At 38.4% G+C, this 14,591-nt stretch overlaps 1 protein-coding gene across 4 annotated transcripts; it reads right to left on the reverse strand.

The window, feature by feature from the left end:
• Window positions 1-7,621: 7,621 nt before the first annotated feature.
• Window positions 7,622-14,457, reverse strand: LOC113698836 (CRM-domain containing factor CFM2, chloroplastic-like). 4 transcript variants are annotated; one of them, XR_011817613.1, is made up of 13 exons: window positions 13,541-14,457; window positions 12,534-13,065; window positions 12,324-12,454; window positions 11,880-12,194; window positions 11,640-11,796; window positions 11,227-11,519; window positions 10,961-11,020; window positions 10,814-10,870; window positions 10,614-10,721; window positions 9,633-9,870; window positions 8,788-8,918; window positions 8,209-8,632; window positions 7,622-8,054 (listed from the first exon to the last, which is right to left on the reverse strand). XR_011817613.1 is itself a non-coding variant. In XM_027218781.2 (12 exons), the coding sequence occupies exons 1-12, from the start codon at window positions 14,258-14,260 to the stop codon at window positions 8,402-8,404; spliced, it is 2,973 nt and encodes a 990-aa protein (XP_027074582.2). In that variant the 5' UTR covers window positions 14,261-14,450; the 3' UTR covers window positions 7,622-8,401. The 4 variants fall into 4 exon arrangements, 1 of the variants encoding a protein (XP_027074582.2); XR_011817612.1 differs by having other exon boundaries at window positions 7,622-8,171; window positions 8,301-8,632; window positions 13,541-14,450; XR_011817611.1 differs by having other exon boundaries at window positions 7,622-8,171; window positions 8,260-8,632; window positions 13,541-14,450.
• Window positions 14,458-14,591: the final 134 nt, after the last annotated feature.

The raw sequence follows: 14,591 nt of genomic DNA on the forward strand, positions 1-14,591 counted from the left end.
TGAAAAATTCAACTATCTAATTCGAACAAAATTCAAAATATATGAATTCGGAAAATCATGTCGGACCCTTCCATTGTAATAAGTTCCATGCAGACTTCCCACCGAACTGCCTCTTCCTTGAATAGTAGTTTTTTTTTCCCCCAAAGCAAAATGGGCAGTCGGCGTCTTGTCACTGGATCTCTCTCTCTCTCTCTCTCACACACTTTCTCTCGATGAAAGGTTTGTCAAAAGGGATCTCAAGTGAGCTTGTACATTCATACAGTAAATTAAATAATTTAAATATACTAACTTGTGTCAATTTAAAAAAACTTTTAATCATGCAGTTCATTCTTCTTCCCGATGCACCAAGCTTCTTTAATCATGCGGTTCCTCCCCACATGGATGGTGATGGACCTCTACCGCTCCTCGACCAAGAAATTACAAATTCTGCAGAAATTAGTAGCTGGCAGTAGAACAAAATAACCTCTTCCACAACGCCCCCCTCCCCCACCCACATAAAACACAGAAATTACATGTCCCAAGGCTTTTCTTGAACTCGACCAGATGATGTAAGCATATGTTATCATCATCTTCACATACAATCAGATTGGTTTTTCCATGACCTTAATTAAATCTCTGATGATTCGTTCATGATTTTGAATTTTTTTTGAACCGTAAGTAAATCATTTACGCACTGTCAATATATACAATTACGAGTCTAGAACTCCAGGTGAATGCCATATGTGAAAATTTTAACGTTTAAATTTAAATATAAATTACGTGATATGTATCTAAAAACCTTTCAGTGTTTACATGTTACGCGTACAAATTTTGATGTTTAAATTTAAATTAAAATGATATGAAATATATTTAAACTCATCTTTTTTTTTTATTAATACAGAAGTGTCGGATTAATTTTTACAGGACCCGATTAATCCCCTAAATCTGAAGTACTCCGCCACCCAAGAACACCCAGACAACATGTGAGGCCAGACTCGAACCTGTGCTACCGTGAGGATTACCCCATGGCCTCACCGGTTGAGCTGACCCCGATGGGCATTTAAACTCGTCAGTCAGCTTATAAATTGCTAATGTAAAAAAGATTGGTCTTTTTTTAAAAAAATATATATATATTCATAACTACTTTTTCTTTTGTGTTTCCAGAAAAATGCACACCGATATTGATTTGGTGAAGCTCTACGTCCGTTGATCAGAAGGGGTAATAAAGTGGCCATCGGGGACGCGTTGACTTGGTGGGTTGGTACTTTGTACTATTGTCTAGTGCATCCAAGCCTAAATCAATCATAGGTGTCCTCTCTTCATTCAATTCCCCTCCTTTTTGCCTCTTTTTTTTTTTAACCACAAAATGCCCCGAGAATTTTCAGAGGGTGAAATGATAGCAAAACTGTAAAACATCAACACGTCGCTAATGCGCATGGGAATCCCAAGTGTTTCAAACCTTCAATTCACCTTACTTGGATTTAACTTTTCAAGCGTCAGTCAGGGGTTGACAAGCACTCCCACCGAATAAAACTTATAGTTAATGTCATTTGTGCTCGAAAGTCTACTGAACTTGGCTTCGTTAATTATGCTGTTGTCCTCACTGCTCATCTCAAACAAACGCTAATCCTTCATCCCTTGAAAAGTGTTCCACAAAGATGAATTTATCCCAACTCGAGAACAAACACAGCCGAAGTCAATATCTGAAAGATCTGTGCAACCAGAGTCTCACGAAGCGTGGGCTAAGTTCTAATTAATACAATGATGGTCCATTGGATAAGACAGAAGAAGGCAATTTTTTTTCATTCACCGGGAACAGGAAAAGAAACCATCAGCCTTTGGGCGGGTGGCCATCACCAATCTTGCCTCCCACCAAAAAAATATCGCATCTAAGTGATTTGTTTCTAAAAAATTCAGACGAGTGTGCTGTGCATCCGTCTGATTCGATGGTGGTTCAGTCCCCTCCGAATTACCTCTGAACCTCCTTAAATCCGTCCCCTCCACCTTAGTATACCTTAATATATAGGATAGAATAGATTCATTATTTTTGAAAGAAAAAAAAACCAGGAACAGGAAAAGGACAAAAGAGTTGTTCACGTCTGTCGCCAGTAGTGCAACTGATAGTTCAGAACCTATCTATCCATCATTCCTTGAATAAGCTGCAGATCGACGAAGGCCATGCCAGCACACTACTAAGACTCATCCATCGCCCCAACGATAGACTGCTAATCAAAACATGCATCTAAGCGCGCAAAGAGCAGTGCCATTTACTTAAACGGACGCGGTTTTATTCTTGTTACGGCTCATTTATTGCAAGGTGTACTTTAGAATGTAGCAGAACATAACCATTGTTGCTAGTTGTATCAGGAATCTACATATATATATATATATATATATATATATATGGATGTGTCGGTACTGTAGAAAAAAGCTAAAGTGTCTTGTTTGGATAGCCATTTAAAAAAAAAAATTTTGCTACATTTTTCGTGAACACATTTCTCAATTACCTTTTAATTTCACATATATCAAATCGTTACAATAATTTATAAAAAAAAAATTTTTAAAATACAATCCAAACGTAATCATAGGCCACGAAAAAAAAAGTTTCAACAGGCTACTATCCTTCGTAGATAGGCCATCAAAGCAAACAAATCATCGTGCAACTGCAAGTAATTAAAACCATTGTAGATAGGCCATCAAAGCAAACAAATCATCGTGCAACTGCAAGTAATTAAAACCTACGCAAACAATGGGTTTGTTTGAATAGGGTATTATTTAAAATATTATTTGGAATAATTATTGTATCATTTTTTATGATGTGATGTATGTGAAATAAAAAGGTGATTGGAAATATAAAAAGGTAGGTTGGGAAATGTGTTTGTGATGCAAGCAAAATATTATTTGAAATAATTGAGGTATCCAAACACTCCCATTTTTTGAGTACTAGCAGCAAGACACCACTCTCTCGATCCCCACGCTACAAATATCACGAAAAATACAATTTAATACTAGTAGTTAGAACCCAGAAAAGAAGGGGAGAAGAAAACTGCACTAATCATATCTCCTAACAGAAGGAGATTACATGATGGAATCTATAGATTGATCATTAATGTCCACCGCCTCTCCGAACGCATACATTAAGAAGAAGAAGAAGAAAAGAGAGAGATCATTGAGTTGTGAGCACCTGGTAATCAACCAACGTCCGGACTAACTTAAAGCAAGAGCGCACGAAAGAAAATTCCATGCTTAAAAGCACGGGGAATGTGAATCATGATAACCTACTCATCATTCATGATCCAGACACAAAACAGCCAAAACACAATACCCAGGTAAAATTCGTTTACTGCTTCCAAACCGCATGTAACACTATGAAGATGGACTTGCATGTTTGTTGATGTAATCAAAATCAAATCTCCTACTTTCCTTTCGGAAGTGATAAATCAAGCGGGGAGAAAAAATAAACTAAAAGAAAAGCAAGAGCCATCATCATTTTTAACGCCTGATTACGTGGTGTCGTATCTTAATCCAATTTCAGCTTGTCCATTTGCACAAGTGGAATCAATAAACATTAATCAGCGAAAGATTAACCACAAGACAAAGCTTAAAGACGAAACAAAAGTTGGTAACCCTAATGAATTGTTGAAGCGAAACCTTAACAGGAGATAAAAAGAGAAAAAGTACTCTCCTATAAGTGCCTTGCCTTGTCCATCACAGATCTTGTCGATCATAATTATTACTTATATAAATAAATAACTATGGGGCGCAACTTTGAAGAATGCTTGTGAGGACCAGGCTTAATGTTTGTCGAGGAGGGTTTTGAATAGCTAGGACTAACTGGTTTGATGAGACACCATTTAAATAGATACAATCAAAGATCACTTTCTACAATACGCATCGTCCGTAAGCTTAAGAAATCAAATCCAAGTGACATAATACAAGTGATCGAGAGAGATTCATAAATCCAAACCACAAAAAACCAACAAAAAAAAAAAAAAAAACCGCGTAGCTCAATCTTGTCTTCTTGAACTTCCAAAAAAGGCTAATAAGCAAATTCACAAGCAAATAAAATATAGTAGCACCACTAGTATGCGCTTTTATCTAACAAGATCTAACATTACCTTTTAAGTTCAAACCACAAAGCCAAAGGCAACCCGGAGGAGGAGGAGGAGGAGGAGTTGTAATTGTTGTAAGAAAGAAAAGATGGCCAGCTAACTTGCTAGCTATACAGGCGCGAGTTAGTTTTGCTTGATCTAGCAAAGTAGAGATCGGACCATGATGCTTGATTCCCCGAAGCAAGCTGACTTTGATCAAAGTCTTTATTAGTCGAAAGTGAAAGAAAGAAGAAGACCCTCGAGAGCTTGAGTTTCTTCTTCTCCCAGATGGAGCAGGAGGAGGTTTCGGTCTTCAACTTCATCCTCAGCCAACAACAGCCTGTGATGTCCACGTTGTTTGTGATTTTTATTTCTCTCTTTCATGATATTCGTCTTTGTTGGTGTGGATAATGATGATGGTTTGAGTTTTTCAGCGTAGTTGTGGGAGCAATGATGATGGCTCTGGAGAAGGTAAGGTGGTACTGGTGCCACAGAGAACATGATGATTACTTTTGGTTTCTGGCGTTGAAAGAAGAGAAGGATACTACCTAAGCTAAGAGAAAAGAGAGAGCAAACCCTCCAGTAGTATTTTTTTTGTGCAGTCTCTTTCTTGCCCTCGGAGATTTGCACCGGTGTCCACTGATAAGGAGAGAGAATTTGTGGAAAGAAATATTTACTTCATTCATCCGAACCTCTTCGCCGTGGAGTCTTGTACAGACCATTTAATTAGTACTAACTAATAACAATCCCTGACTCCCGTGACGGCCGTCTGCTTGGGGTATCCCTCCAACCCCGTAATGTGAGTCAACAGCAGCTGGTTCAATCGGTAAAATAAGACCTTTTTTGCAAAAAATTTTACAAAATATCAACTTATAATCCTAGGAACTCATGGTGATGATTAGATTGAAACCTAATTGAATTTTTTATACACGCATGCTTCAAAATGTTACAATCTTATTACTTTTTTTTTTTTAAAAAAAAATAACAATTTCAAAAAGTTACAATCCTATTACAAGATTCTAAAATAAATGTGTCAATCTTGGATTTCTAGTTTTATAATTGAGAATGTCTTTTTCTTCTATTAGAGGATTCTCATTCATTCATGTCTATTATTAATTTTTTTTTTATCCTCTCACCCTTTTTCATTCCCAACTGTCAGGCACAAGATTCAAACCGTGAAGAGGATAACGAGAAGGACTCTAAGAATCGATCTCTGGCCACTAAGCTAACCCTGGTGGTTGGATTTTCATTCAAGTTATTTTTCCCTAACGATGGTTTTTCAATTTTCATTCAAGAAATCATTTGAAATAATTATTGTAACGTTTTTTTTTTAATGTGATTCATGTGAGATAAAATAATAATTTGAAAGATAAAATTATTTATTTAAAAATGTATTTGTGACGTAAGCAAGTAAATTTTTTTGACAAAATAAGTTATATCCAAACACTATATGATTTCCATTTCTATCTGCCAAAACTTTTCAGAGTATTTAACACAGTAAAAAGGAAAAGTATAAGAGAAGAATTTCACGGGTCAAAATAGAGCGCCATTGCTTTATCTACTGCAAAATTTGCCCTTGCAAAATAGATACACGAGGTTCAACATGGATCTGTTTCAATTTTCAACTTGCTTTCGTCCTTGCCAGTCATTTGAAGCGTGCAACGTAACTGGCGCAATTAGTGAGTGGACTTGTGGTCGGAGGGCCCAACTTAATTAAGCTCCCTCTGAATTTATTCAACCAGGCACCAAAGTCCACCATTGCAGCCCATGCTTATCGCACGCAAAAATTTGGCCGCATACAGCAATATATAGATGAATTAAGCAAGAAAGGAATTCCCTGCTTTAAGCTCTTGTTTTCATCGTAACCAGAAAGTCAGATACGCTGGAAATGGATAGTAAGCTACCATTCGTACGGAGCACAGCGCAATTGGAAAGTGCCCTTTTTTGTCAACACGACGAGAAGCTGCTGCAAATTCCATACCCTTTGAATTCAGGGCCCCGGATGACGAGTGAAGACGAGGCCGTCCGCGCGCCGATACTCATCGCTTTGACCACTTTAGAAGGAGTCGCAATTGTTTTCCGCGCCTAATTGGAAAGTTAGTCCCCCGTGTAACACAACAATTCCGGCAAAGAGGATGACCTTTTTCTTTCTAGGACTAATATTTTACTCAATCAGGCCAAGGAATCTCCAACCATTTTTTAATTAACTTCCCTTGTTTGGATTGTAATTTTCAGGAAAAAATGTTGATTTTTTTTTCTAAAAGGCATTCTCTCAACATTTTTTTTTTTGCTTCATCACATTTAAAAAAATATAACGGTGATTTTTTTATTATTATTACAAAACTACTAAAAATGCAATTCAAGCAGTCTCTTACTTTCTTCAACGTTATAACCCTATATTTCTTTTTGTGCCATTATGAGACCTCGTAGAAGGAGTGGAGAGAAAATAAAAATAATTAATTTGTTTGGATAAGAGTTTATTTGCATGATTTATTTGAGATAATTACTGTAACATTTTTTGTGATGTGATCTATGTGAGATAAAAAGGTGATTGAAAAGATAAAAAGTTGAATGAGACGCCGTCACTGTTGGTCCCAGCATAACGGAATCCCAGGCCAAACCTAATTTCTTCTTGGTCGCTGTGTGTTCACTTATAGATCATGAAGTATATGCAACATACGTCATATGACAGTAGTTGTTTTTTCTCAATCATGGTAAATCATTCGTTATCACTTCTCTTATGCCATTTATATCAATATGGCTATTTTATACAGCGCATAATCTACAAATGGAATCCCTATTTTCCCAAAGAAAAATGAGGGGGTAGGGGAAAAATAAAAAAGAGCGTGGAAGGCATGGGAAATTAAAGAAAAGTGGCTAAGAGCAAAGAAAATTTTGATGAAGCGAAGGGCGTTGCGTTCGATACCAACTGAACTGACGGCTAAAACGGGAAGCTTTGCAAACTGGTGCCGTGAGGCACGCGGCACTCCGTATTTCTTCTTCTTTTTTTTTTTTTTTTTTTTTTTTTTTGCTCAGTTTATTTTACATGAGTCGACTCGTGGGGACAGATTTTCAGAAGATTATATGCAAGCATGTGCAGCACGCTGCACGCACGTCAACCTGTGGAGGGAAAACTTGACGTTGGGCCGTACCAAGGGTCCATCTGACAACGTACTTACATTTCGTCAAATATATTTTTTATTTTTTATTTTAAAAATAATGACTTCACACCCCTTGCAAAATCAAAGAAATAAAATTTAATTTCAACCTAAATTTTAGGCCACTTTTTACACTAAATTTATCACATGATCCATACATAGTTATTTTTTTCTCTATAAAAGGTATAATTTGGCTTAACTCATATTCATTTTTACCTCTAAAAAAAGTAAGATTTAATCCGAATCATATTCATTTTTTTTCTTAAAAAAAAGAAAAGAAATCAAACACAATTCATATTTATTTTTATCACTAAAAAAGAGGGATCTAACATGTTGTATATGAAAAATAACTGCATGCGAATTAAAAAGATGACGTGATTTTACGCTAAAAAGTGACTGAAAACCTATATTGGAAACAAATTTTATTGACTTAATTTTGTATAAGATATAAAGTTACTCTCTTAAGAGTAGAGAACGAAAAAATTCATTTGATAAAATATAACGAGCATTTTGAACGATTTTCCTAACTAAAAAAAAAAAACCTACATGGACCCCGCGCTTTTACAGAAACTCATATTTGCATAATCACGCGTGACACTGACCTTAAACCTGAATCAACTTGATACAGTCAGCCTTCCGGTTTTCCCTTCCGCTATGGAGTTGGACCCCGAGAAGAAAAAAGTCTTCCAGTGTTCAGGTTGGAAGCGGCAGGAGCATGGCTACCTTCCCATTGTTCTGACTGCCAACCTAAGCGAGAGTCAGAGAGGGCTTTGCTTGCGTCCATATTATTTTCCCACGATCGTTGTAGCAAATTCCGTGGCCACTACTGAAATACGATAAGAAAAGCCACGGTCAAATAAAGTTCAGATTAGTCGAGATTCCCACCGAAAGAGGGCTCTGCATGTCTGCTTCATATTCAGATTTAACAGGACCCCTCCACAGCCTGCAGTAATGTTTCAATCACAGTAAACAAGACTCACCAATACCGTATATATATAGTCATATGTAACTCAGGAACTCTTTGTAAGTACCGAATGCCACGGTCTGCAAGTGTCAAATTCAAGAGGAATACCGAGATTTTGCAATTAGTGCAGAAAGCCCGGTTGCTAGGTCAAATGCGTGTCAAAACCGATGCATTCCAACTAAGCTACAAAAATCAACGAGAGATGTAGCCTAAGAAGTGGATTCTTTCTCGTTGTAAGGCTGCAAACCACATTCAAGCCTGATCGCTGACATAAGATCGTGAGGTATAGCATGCGGAGTCCTACCCTCTCTGCCTGAAAAGTATCTCGAATCTGTAGTACTTTCCCGGCTACCATGGGTAGTTGGCTCTCCTGCTCCCCAACCCCTATACAGTATGACTTTACTTGGTTCTTGAGACACCAGCACAGCCCCAGTGGCTTGCTGTGAGGTTAACAGGAGTTAAAACAGCCTCAAAACAACGATTTAATCAAAGCAAATATTAGCAAACATCAGAAATGATTTCTGTAAATTTCTGAAGTTAAATTTATCTCAAAGCTCATTGCCGCAGATACTTAAAACGGATTTCAATCACAAACCTCCAGCTTGAAGACCACCTCCTGGACAGAAGTCCCTTTGGCTCTGCCTTTTACATTCACTATAGCAAGAGGGTACTTTTGGAAGCGGACCTTGATTGCTTCAGCAAGTCCACTAACCTTGTTGCTCTTCCCTAAGAAATAAGACCATTTGTAAAATACTTTATGTTACCCAGCCAAACAGGTGAAAACAGTTAAAAACAAACCTTCCATCTCAATCAAAATATAAAAGACTGCTACTTCTGTCTATCTATTGCGTCATTTAGAAAGAAAATTGCCTCAAGAATTATTTAGAACAGTTTGGCAGTGTATTCATGAGCATTTACAATTTCAATATACTATTTTCCAATTCTTTATTGGTCTACAGCTTTTCAGAATAGCATATGCTGGACTCTTACACTGATGAAAAACTAGTTATCCACATAATGCTACATTACGAGATTCATATTCTGAACACGTGTGTTCTAGAGTAGCCAGAAACCAAACTTGAGTGTCCAGAAACTACAGTCAATCACCAAAATGGCAGAATGTAATCCACAGAGACAAAAAAATGTCCAAACAACCAACGTGCAACAAGGTTTCACAACATAAGGAACTGAACTATAGGAGTCCCAGAACCACGGCCAATGACAAAATGACAGAATGTGATCCACAGAGACAACAAATATCCCGCAACTAACATACGACAAAGTTTCACAACAAAAGGAACTATATCAGAAATCCACATGTTTGGTGGCTGGAAAAGGGCCAAATTTGTCTCATCCAACATGTAAAACAACATTACTCTTGAAATAGGGGTTTATAGCAGAATATTAAATCAAGAAAGATACAAAATATATTCGTATTACCTATGGCAAACACATGATGCTTTTTCATCTTCAGCGCTTGTTTCCGCAAAAGTAGCCTGTCTCTATTGGAGAGGCTTTTAGCTCTAACAAGTATTGCATTGCAGCCACTTTCCTTAACTACATGAACTGATGAATCTAGCTCAGTTTTCATGGAATCAGCAGGGGAATGCATAGCTTTGGTGCCACCAAGTTTAGCCTCCATAGTACCAATAGCGGAAGTGCGTGTCACACCAAGTGTCTAAGATAAAAGAAAAAAACATTCATAGAAGATTAATTAGGCTTGTACAACTCGACTCGATTTATTGACAGAAAAGGGAATCAGGAGAAGATGAGGGTGGCACATTTCCACGAATTCAAAAGATCTTTAGCTTCTTTACTTGTACCTTTTCCCCCATTTCATTTAGATAAAGGTTCTGCATCTGCATTATCAAACTCATAGCAATGTTTTCAAAGTCATCACTCATAAATTCCATGTCACACAGTATGCAGAGAGTTTGTTCAGCGATTCAATCCTATAGTTCTGGTTATGAAAAGAAACTAAAATGATGAAGGGAAAAAAATTATTGTGCACTAGGAAATATTTTATATTAAAAAGAAACGTAATTAACAACAATATGGCCTACACTTCACACATCCTGGGTGCATGACACTGAAATTGACTGACTTGGCAGCAGTACAAATTAAGCTGCACTGAAATTGCTGTAACCATTAAATATGCTTGAACCTTCTGGAGAAATTTTTTTTTTTTTTTTTAAATTTAGCCTCTCTAGTTTAATGCAGCACGAATTCTCATATAAGTCCTTTACCTAAAGTAAGTGTTTTATATTTGTCATACAACAATTTCAGATTCCAAAGCCAGTGAAACAATCCATTAGATAGATGAGCATGAGGTTGACACACACTGGATTAGCATGGCCTTGGATGATGACAAAAAATATATAGCTCATTCCAAAACTCAAAAAAGAAAGGGATCCTTTTTACCTGTTCATTATAATGGCTCGTTGACAATGATTGGGGAGAGAGTTCAGGACTAGCAAGGGACATTTTATTTTTTGATGAATGGAACTTGTCTGGCTCCTGCTCTTCGTCCTGGATCATGATTAAACTGCATATATTAGCCCAGATTTTGAAATAATCTTGCAACGGAAGAACAGTATAATGAGATCTGAAAGGAAATTCACCAATTTGAGTTTTAATTCTTCAGCCAAGTCCGTCTTGTTTGTACCCTTTTCTTTGGCCTGGATCAAATGAATGATATGTAATTTCCACCAGAATACAGTCTATTAGCTGCAGAAAACAAATTAAGGCTCTGAAATAAGATAACCCACCAATTGAAGCTTCAACCGATCTATATTCTGTGTAAGCTTCAAAACATGTAATTTGAGAGACTGCAATTCATGCAAAGAGAATATGTGAGGCACAACGAGCAAATACTCATAATCAAAATACTTGATAACAAAAAAGCTGTGAGTTAACAGTGTCCTGTACCACCATAGAAAATTAAAGGAAGGATAATTTGGAATAGTTTCGTGCTTTGTCTCACTACATATACAAATGGATGAAATGAAAACCAGGGGATAAACACAAACTTGACCTCACGACGTTGTGCCTCTAAAGAACGTTTCATTGCTTCTCTTTTGCTTAGAAGCGAACGAGGCCTCAAACAAGCAGGGCGACTGTAGTTCTTTCCACGATATACAATGATAGCAAAACCTTTGCTAACCCGTTCAACTGCTACTAAAATTCCGCCACTTTCTGCCTCCAGTGTTCGTGCTCTTGCAGTGACCTCCTCAATACTTCTTCCCCCGGTTATAATCTTCACTAATTCTCTGTATTTCCAGTGAAGATGCATATTTTCGATTGTTCCATCAAATACTCCTCGTCTTCCTGAGCATGAAAGAGAGAAATTTACAAGGATGACATGAGGCCAGAAACACACACTTTTGGCTTGCCAATGTCATTCTTCATCATAGGGTGTAGTAAGCAAGCACTTCCTTTAGCACTTACCCAGAAGCAGGAAAGGTTTCATTCTCAAGCCAATTTTTCTCAGCATATATCGTTCTTCTTCTGTAATACCTTCTTTATCAACTTCTGGCTCTTGGGTGGTCTCTTCCTTCTCCAGCTCTACAAGAAGCTTCTCTGCCATGTCTTTCTTCACTAGTGCCTGTAAGGCTGTAAAAGATTAACATGTTTGGGAAAATAGACAAGTGACTGGAACAGATTTTGAGGTAGTATTACATAACATGCCTTGGATAATTTGGCACTAGTTCTCTCAATTGCTGCTTCTGTTGAGCTTCGATGCCTTCGCTTGGAGGCAAGTTCAAGTTTCTGGTCCTCTTTACCATTATTTTCATCTCCATTACAATTTTCTGAGGTCCCCAGCCTTTGGTCTTTTGAGCTCACTGTAGTAAAACTTTTGTCTGCTCCCTTTTCTTCACCATCAAGCACATAGTTCCTCCGCTTTTCAATTGCTAAAGAGACTGCAGCTGGCAAGAAATCCTTTCCTCTGTACAGGACAATGAATTCCTTATCTCTTGAAAGCAAGGTTCCCCCAGTTAGGTTCTGCAAGAGTATAGTTTCAAGTAAATATATGTCAGTGCAGAAGAGTTACTGGCAGTTACATGTTAGTCCCCTGATAAAACAGAGCCTAGACAGGAACGACAGAAGATCTCTTAAACCCATCTAGCAGACCTTTAGTTCCTCAGCCATCAATTCACTGTTGGTGTTCTGGACTCCTCTTTTAACAGCAATTTTGGCAATTTCACATTTCTCCCATAGCTTAATAATTGCAGCAGCCAAGCCCTGAAGTTTTCTATTTCTGCCTGAAACAAAGGAAATCGGTATAAGTAATAAACTTTGACTAGTAACTATGCAATGCTTCCCAATTTACAAATCACTCACCTAGGGCAAAATGGCATGGTAAAGGCCGACCAAGTCTCCGTAAAAATGTCATTTCATCATTTGTTAATATAGGTTTCACTCCATAAGGAAGCAGACGAAATGGTCTCCTATATCCAGGAACTGCTGCTGGTAAAAAATCAGCATCAACAGGTAAAGGTTCATACCCCCACCAATCAGTAAACCGGGGACCAAGTCCTTCTAACAGGCGATCAGCCTCTTCAGCAAGTTGTGCCTCACCAGGCAGTTGGAATCGTACTCTATTTGGAGTTCCTACACCTTGTATTAGAGGTGGATGAGACACTTTGCTGAGTGACTTAGGTACAGAAGATCTCAGGGCATTCCCACCAGATGAAGAAGCCTTCTTTTCATTATCCTCTCTGTAATCCATCCGAAAATCAACTGAAGCTTCTTCACGCAAAGAGCCATTTGCTGTATTATCATCAGAAAAGAAATAAGGGTACTTGTAATCAGCTCCTCTGTATAGCACTATGTTAGTTCCAGATCTCCAAACTACTAAGCCTCCAGTCTTCATCTGGTAATCCAAATCACCACACCACACCCAAAAGAAGGAAAACAGGTCAGATTACGTAACGTTGCAGAGGAAGAAACACAATTGAAGTGAATTATGGACTTCTGATAGTAAGTACCAATAACTGTTAAAAAAGACCATTTGCAGTTAAATATGCTTCAGCACATACCATGAAGTCAAGCCATAGTAAATGCAAACTAATAATGGGCACGTAATAGGACATGAAAATCTCATTAAAACCCAAATATTACTGGACAAATTTGCCTTACAATATGTCGTTTGAAGGGTTCAAATATAACTAGCAGCTGTTTTTCACAAAGTGGTTAGAGAAACAACTTCAAGCGTAACTAGCAGCTCTACTTAAACTTGATCTTCAAACAAAGTTTTTACATTGGAAGCAAGATATGCGAATGTAACTACAATCAACATACAATTGTAGAATTGGGGAAAAAAAAGGACATTAACAATGAGATCTTACCTCTAACAACTCATGAGTCCTCTTCATATTCATCCTACAGATATCCTCACACCTGATCTTGACCACCTCATACCTCCTCCACCTCTCGTGAATCCCATTCACAATCCCTTCCGTGATCCCGGCCTTCCCAACCTTCAACTTCTTCTGCAACCGAATACCAAGTGTCCTCAGCCTCCTCAGCTCCCCCTCCGGCAAATTGAGCTCCGCCAAGGTGGGCACTGTCTCCCTTTTCTTCCTCTCCTCAATCCTCTCCTTAATCACGCCCCTCCTCAACTGGTGATACTTCTGAATCGCATTCCCCGAGCCGGGTAAGGGGACGGGGTTCTGGGGCGTGCTCCAACTCGGGTCAAGAGTGTGCCCGACCCGGTACTTCGGCAACTGGGAAGGCAACGGAACAAAGATTTCGCCCGGCGAGGGCCCATTCTTTGGAAGCTTATCTTCATCTTTGTTCTCATCCTTATCATCTTCGACGTAGCCGAGGCCGCGAAGCTTTTCGGCAATCCTTTGGATGGCGGATTGGGGTAGAGTTTCAGTGTCGCCAGTGGCAGTGGCAATGGCAGTGGCGGTGGCTCGGCAGAAGAGCGGTTTCGGAGGAGAGACGCCGTACGTGGTAGGTGGGTTTGGGAAGGTGACGGAGGAAGGTAGAAAGGGGTTAAGGAGGGGTTTGGATTTGGCGGGGGGAAGTAAGTAGAATTGATGGTTGCCTGTATATAGGGCCATTTGGAGTAGCAGGACACTAAGCCGTTAACGAGTTCTTGAGGTTGGAATGCAATAAGCTTTTTATCGGCTCACCAGCCATTGCCATTGCAGGACCGATATCTCTACGGCAATAACTTTTTAAGTTCTCTGTATATTATCCGGTTGAATATTTCATTTTCAGGCGTTTTCTATATCTCCTCTCCGAATGTCTCCGCCAGATTTTCAAAAAATTTGGTAAGTGAGAAGTCTTATTTTATAATTCTAACGTTTCCGGAAAAAAAAAAAGAGAAGTCTTATTTTATAAGCCGACAATCAGAACTACAAAATATGTGTGTTATTATCGTGTTCATAT

This window comes from Coffea arabica, chromosome 7c, assembly GCF_036785885.1.
Source record: "Coffea arabica cultivar ET-39 chromosome 7c, Coffea Arabica ET-39 HiFi, whole genome shotgun sequence".
In the NCBI taxonomy this organism is placed as follows: Eukaryota; Viridiplantae; Streptophyta; class Magnoliopsida; order Gentianales; family Rubiaceae; genus Coffea; species Coffea arabica.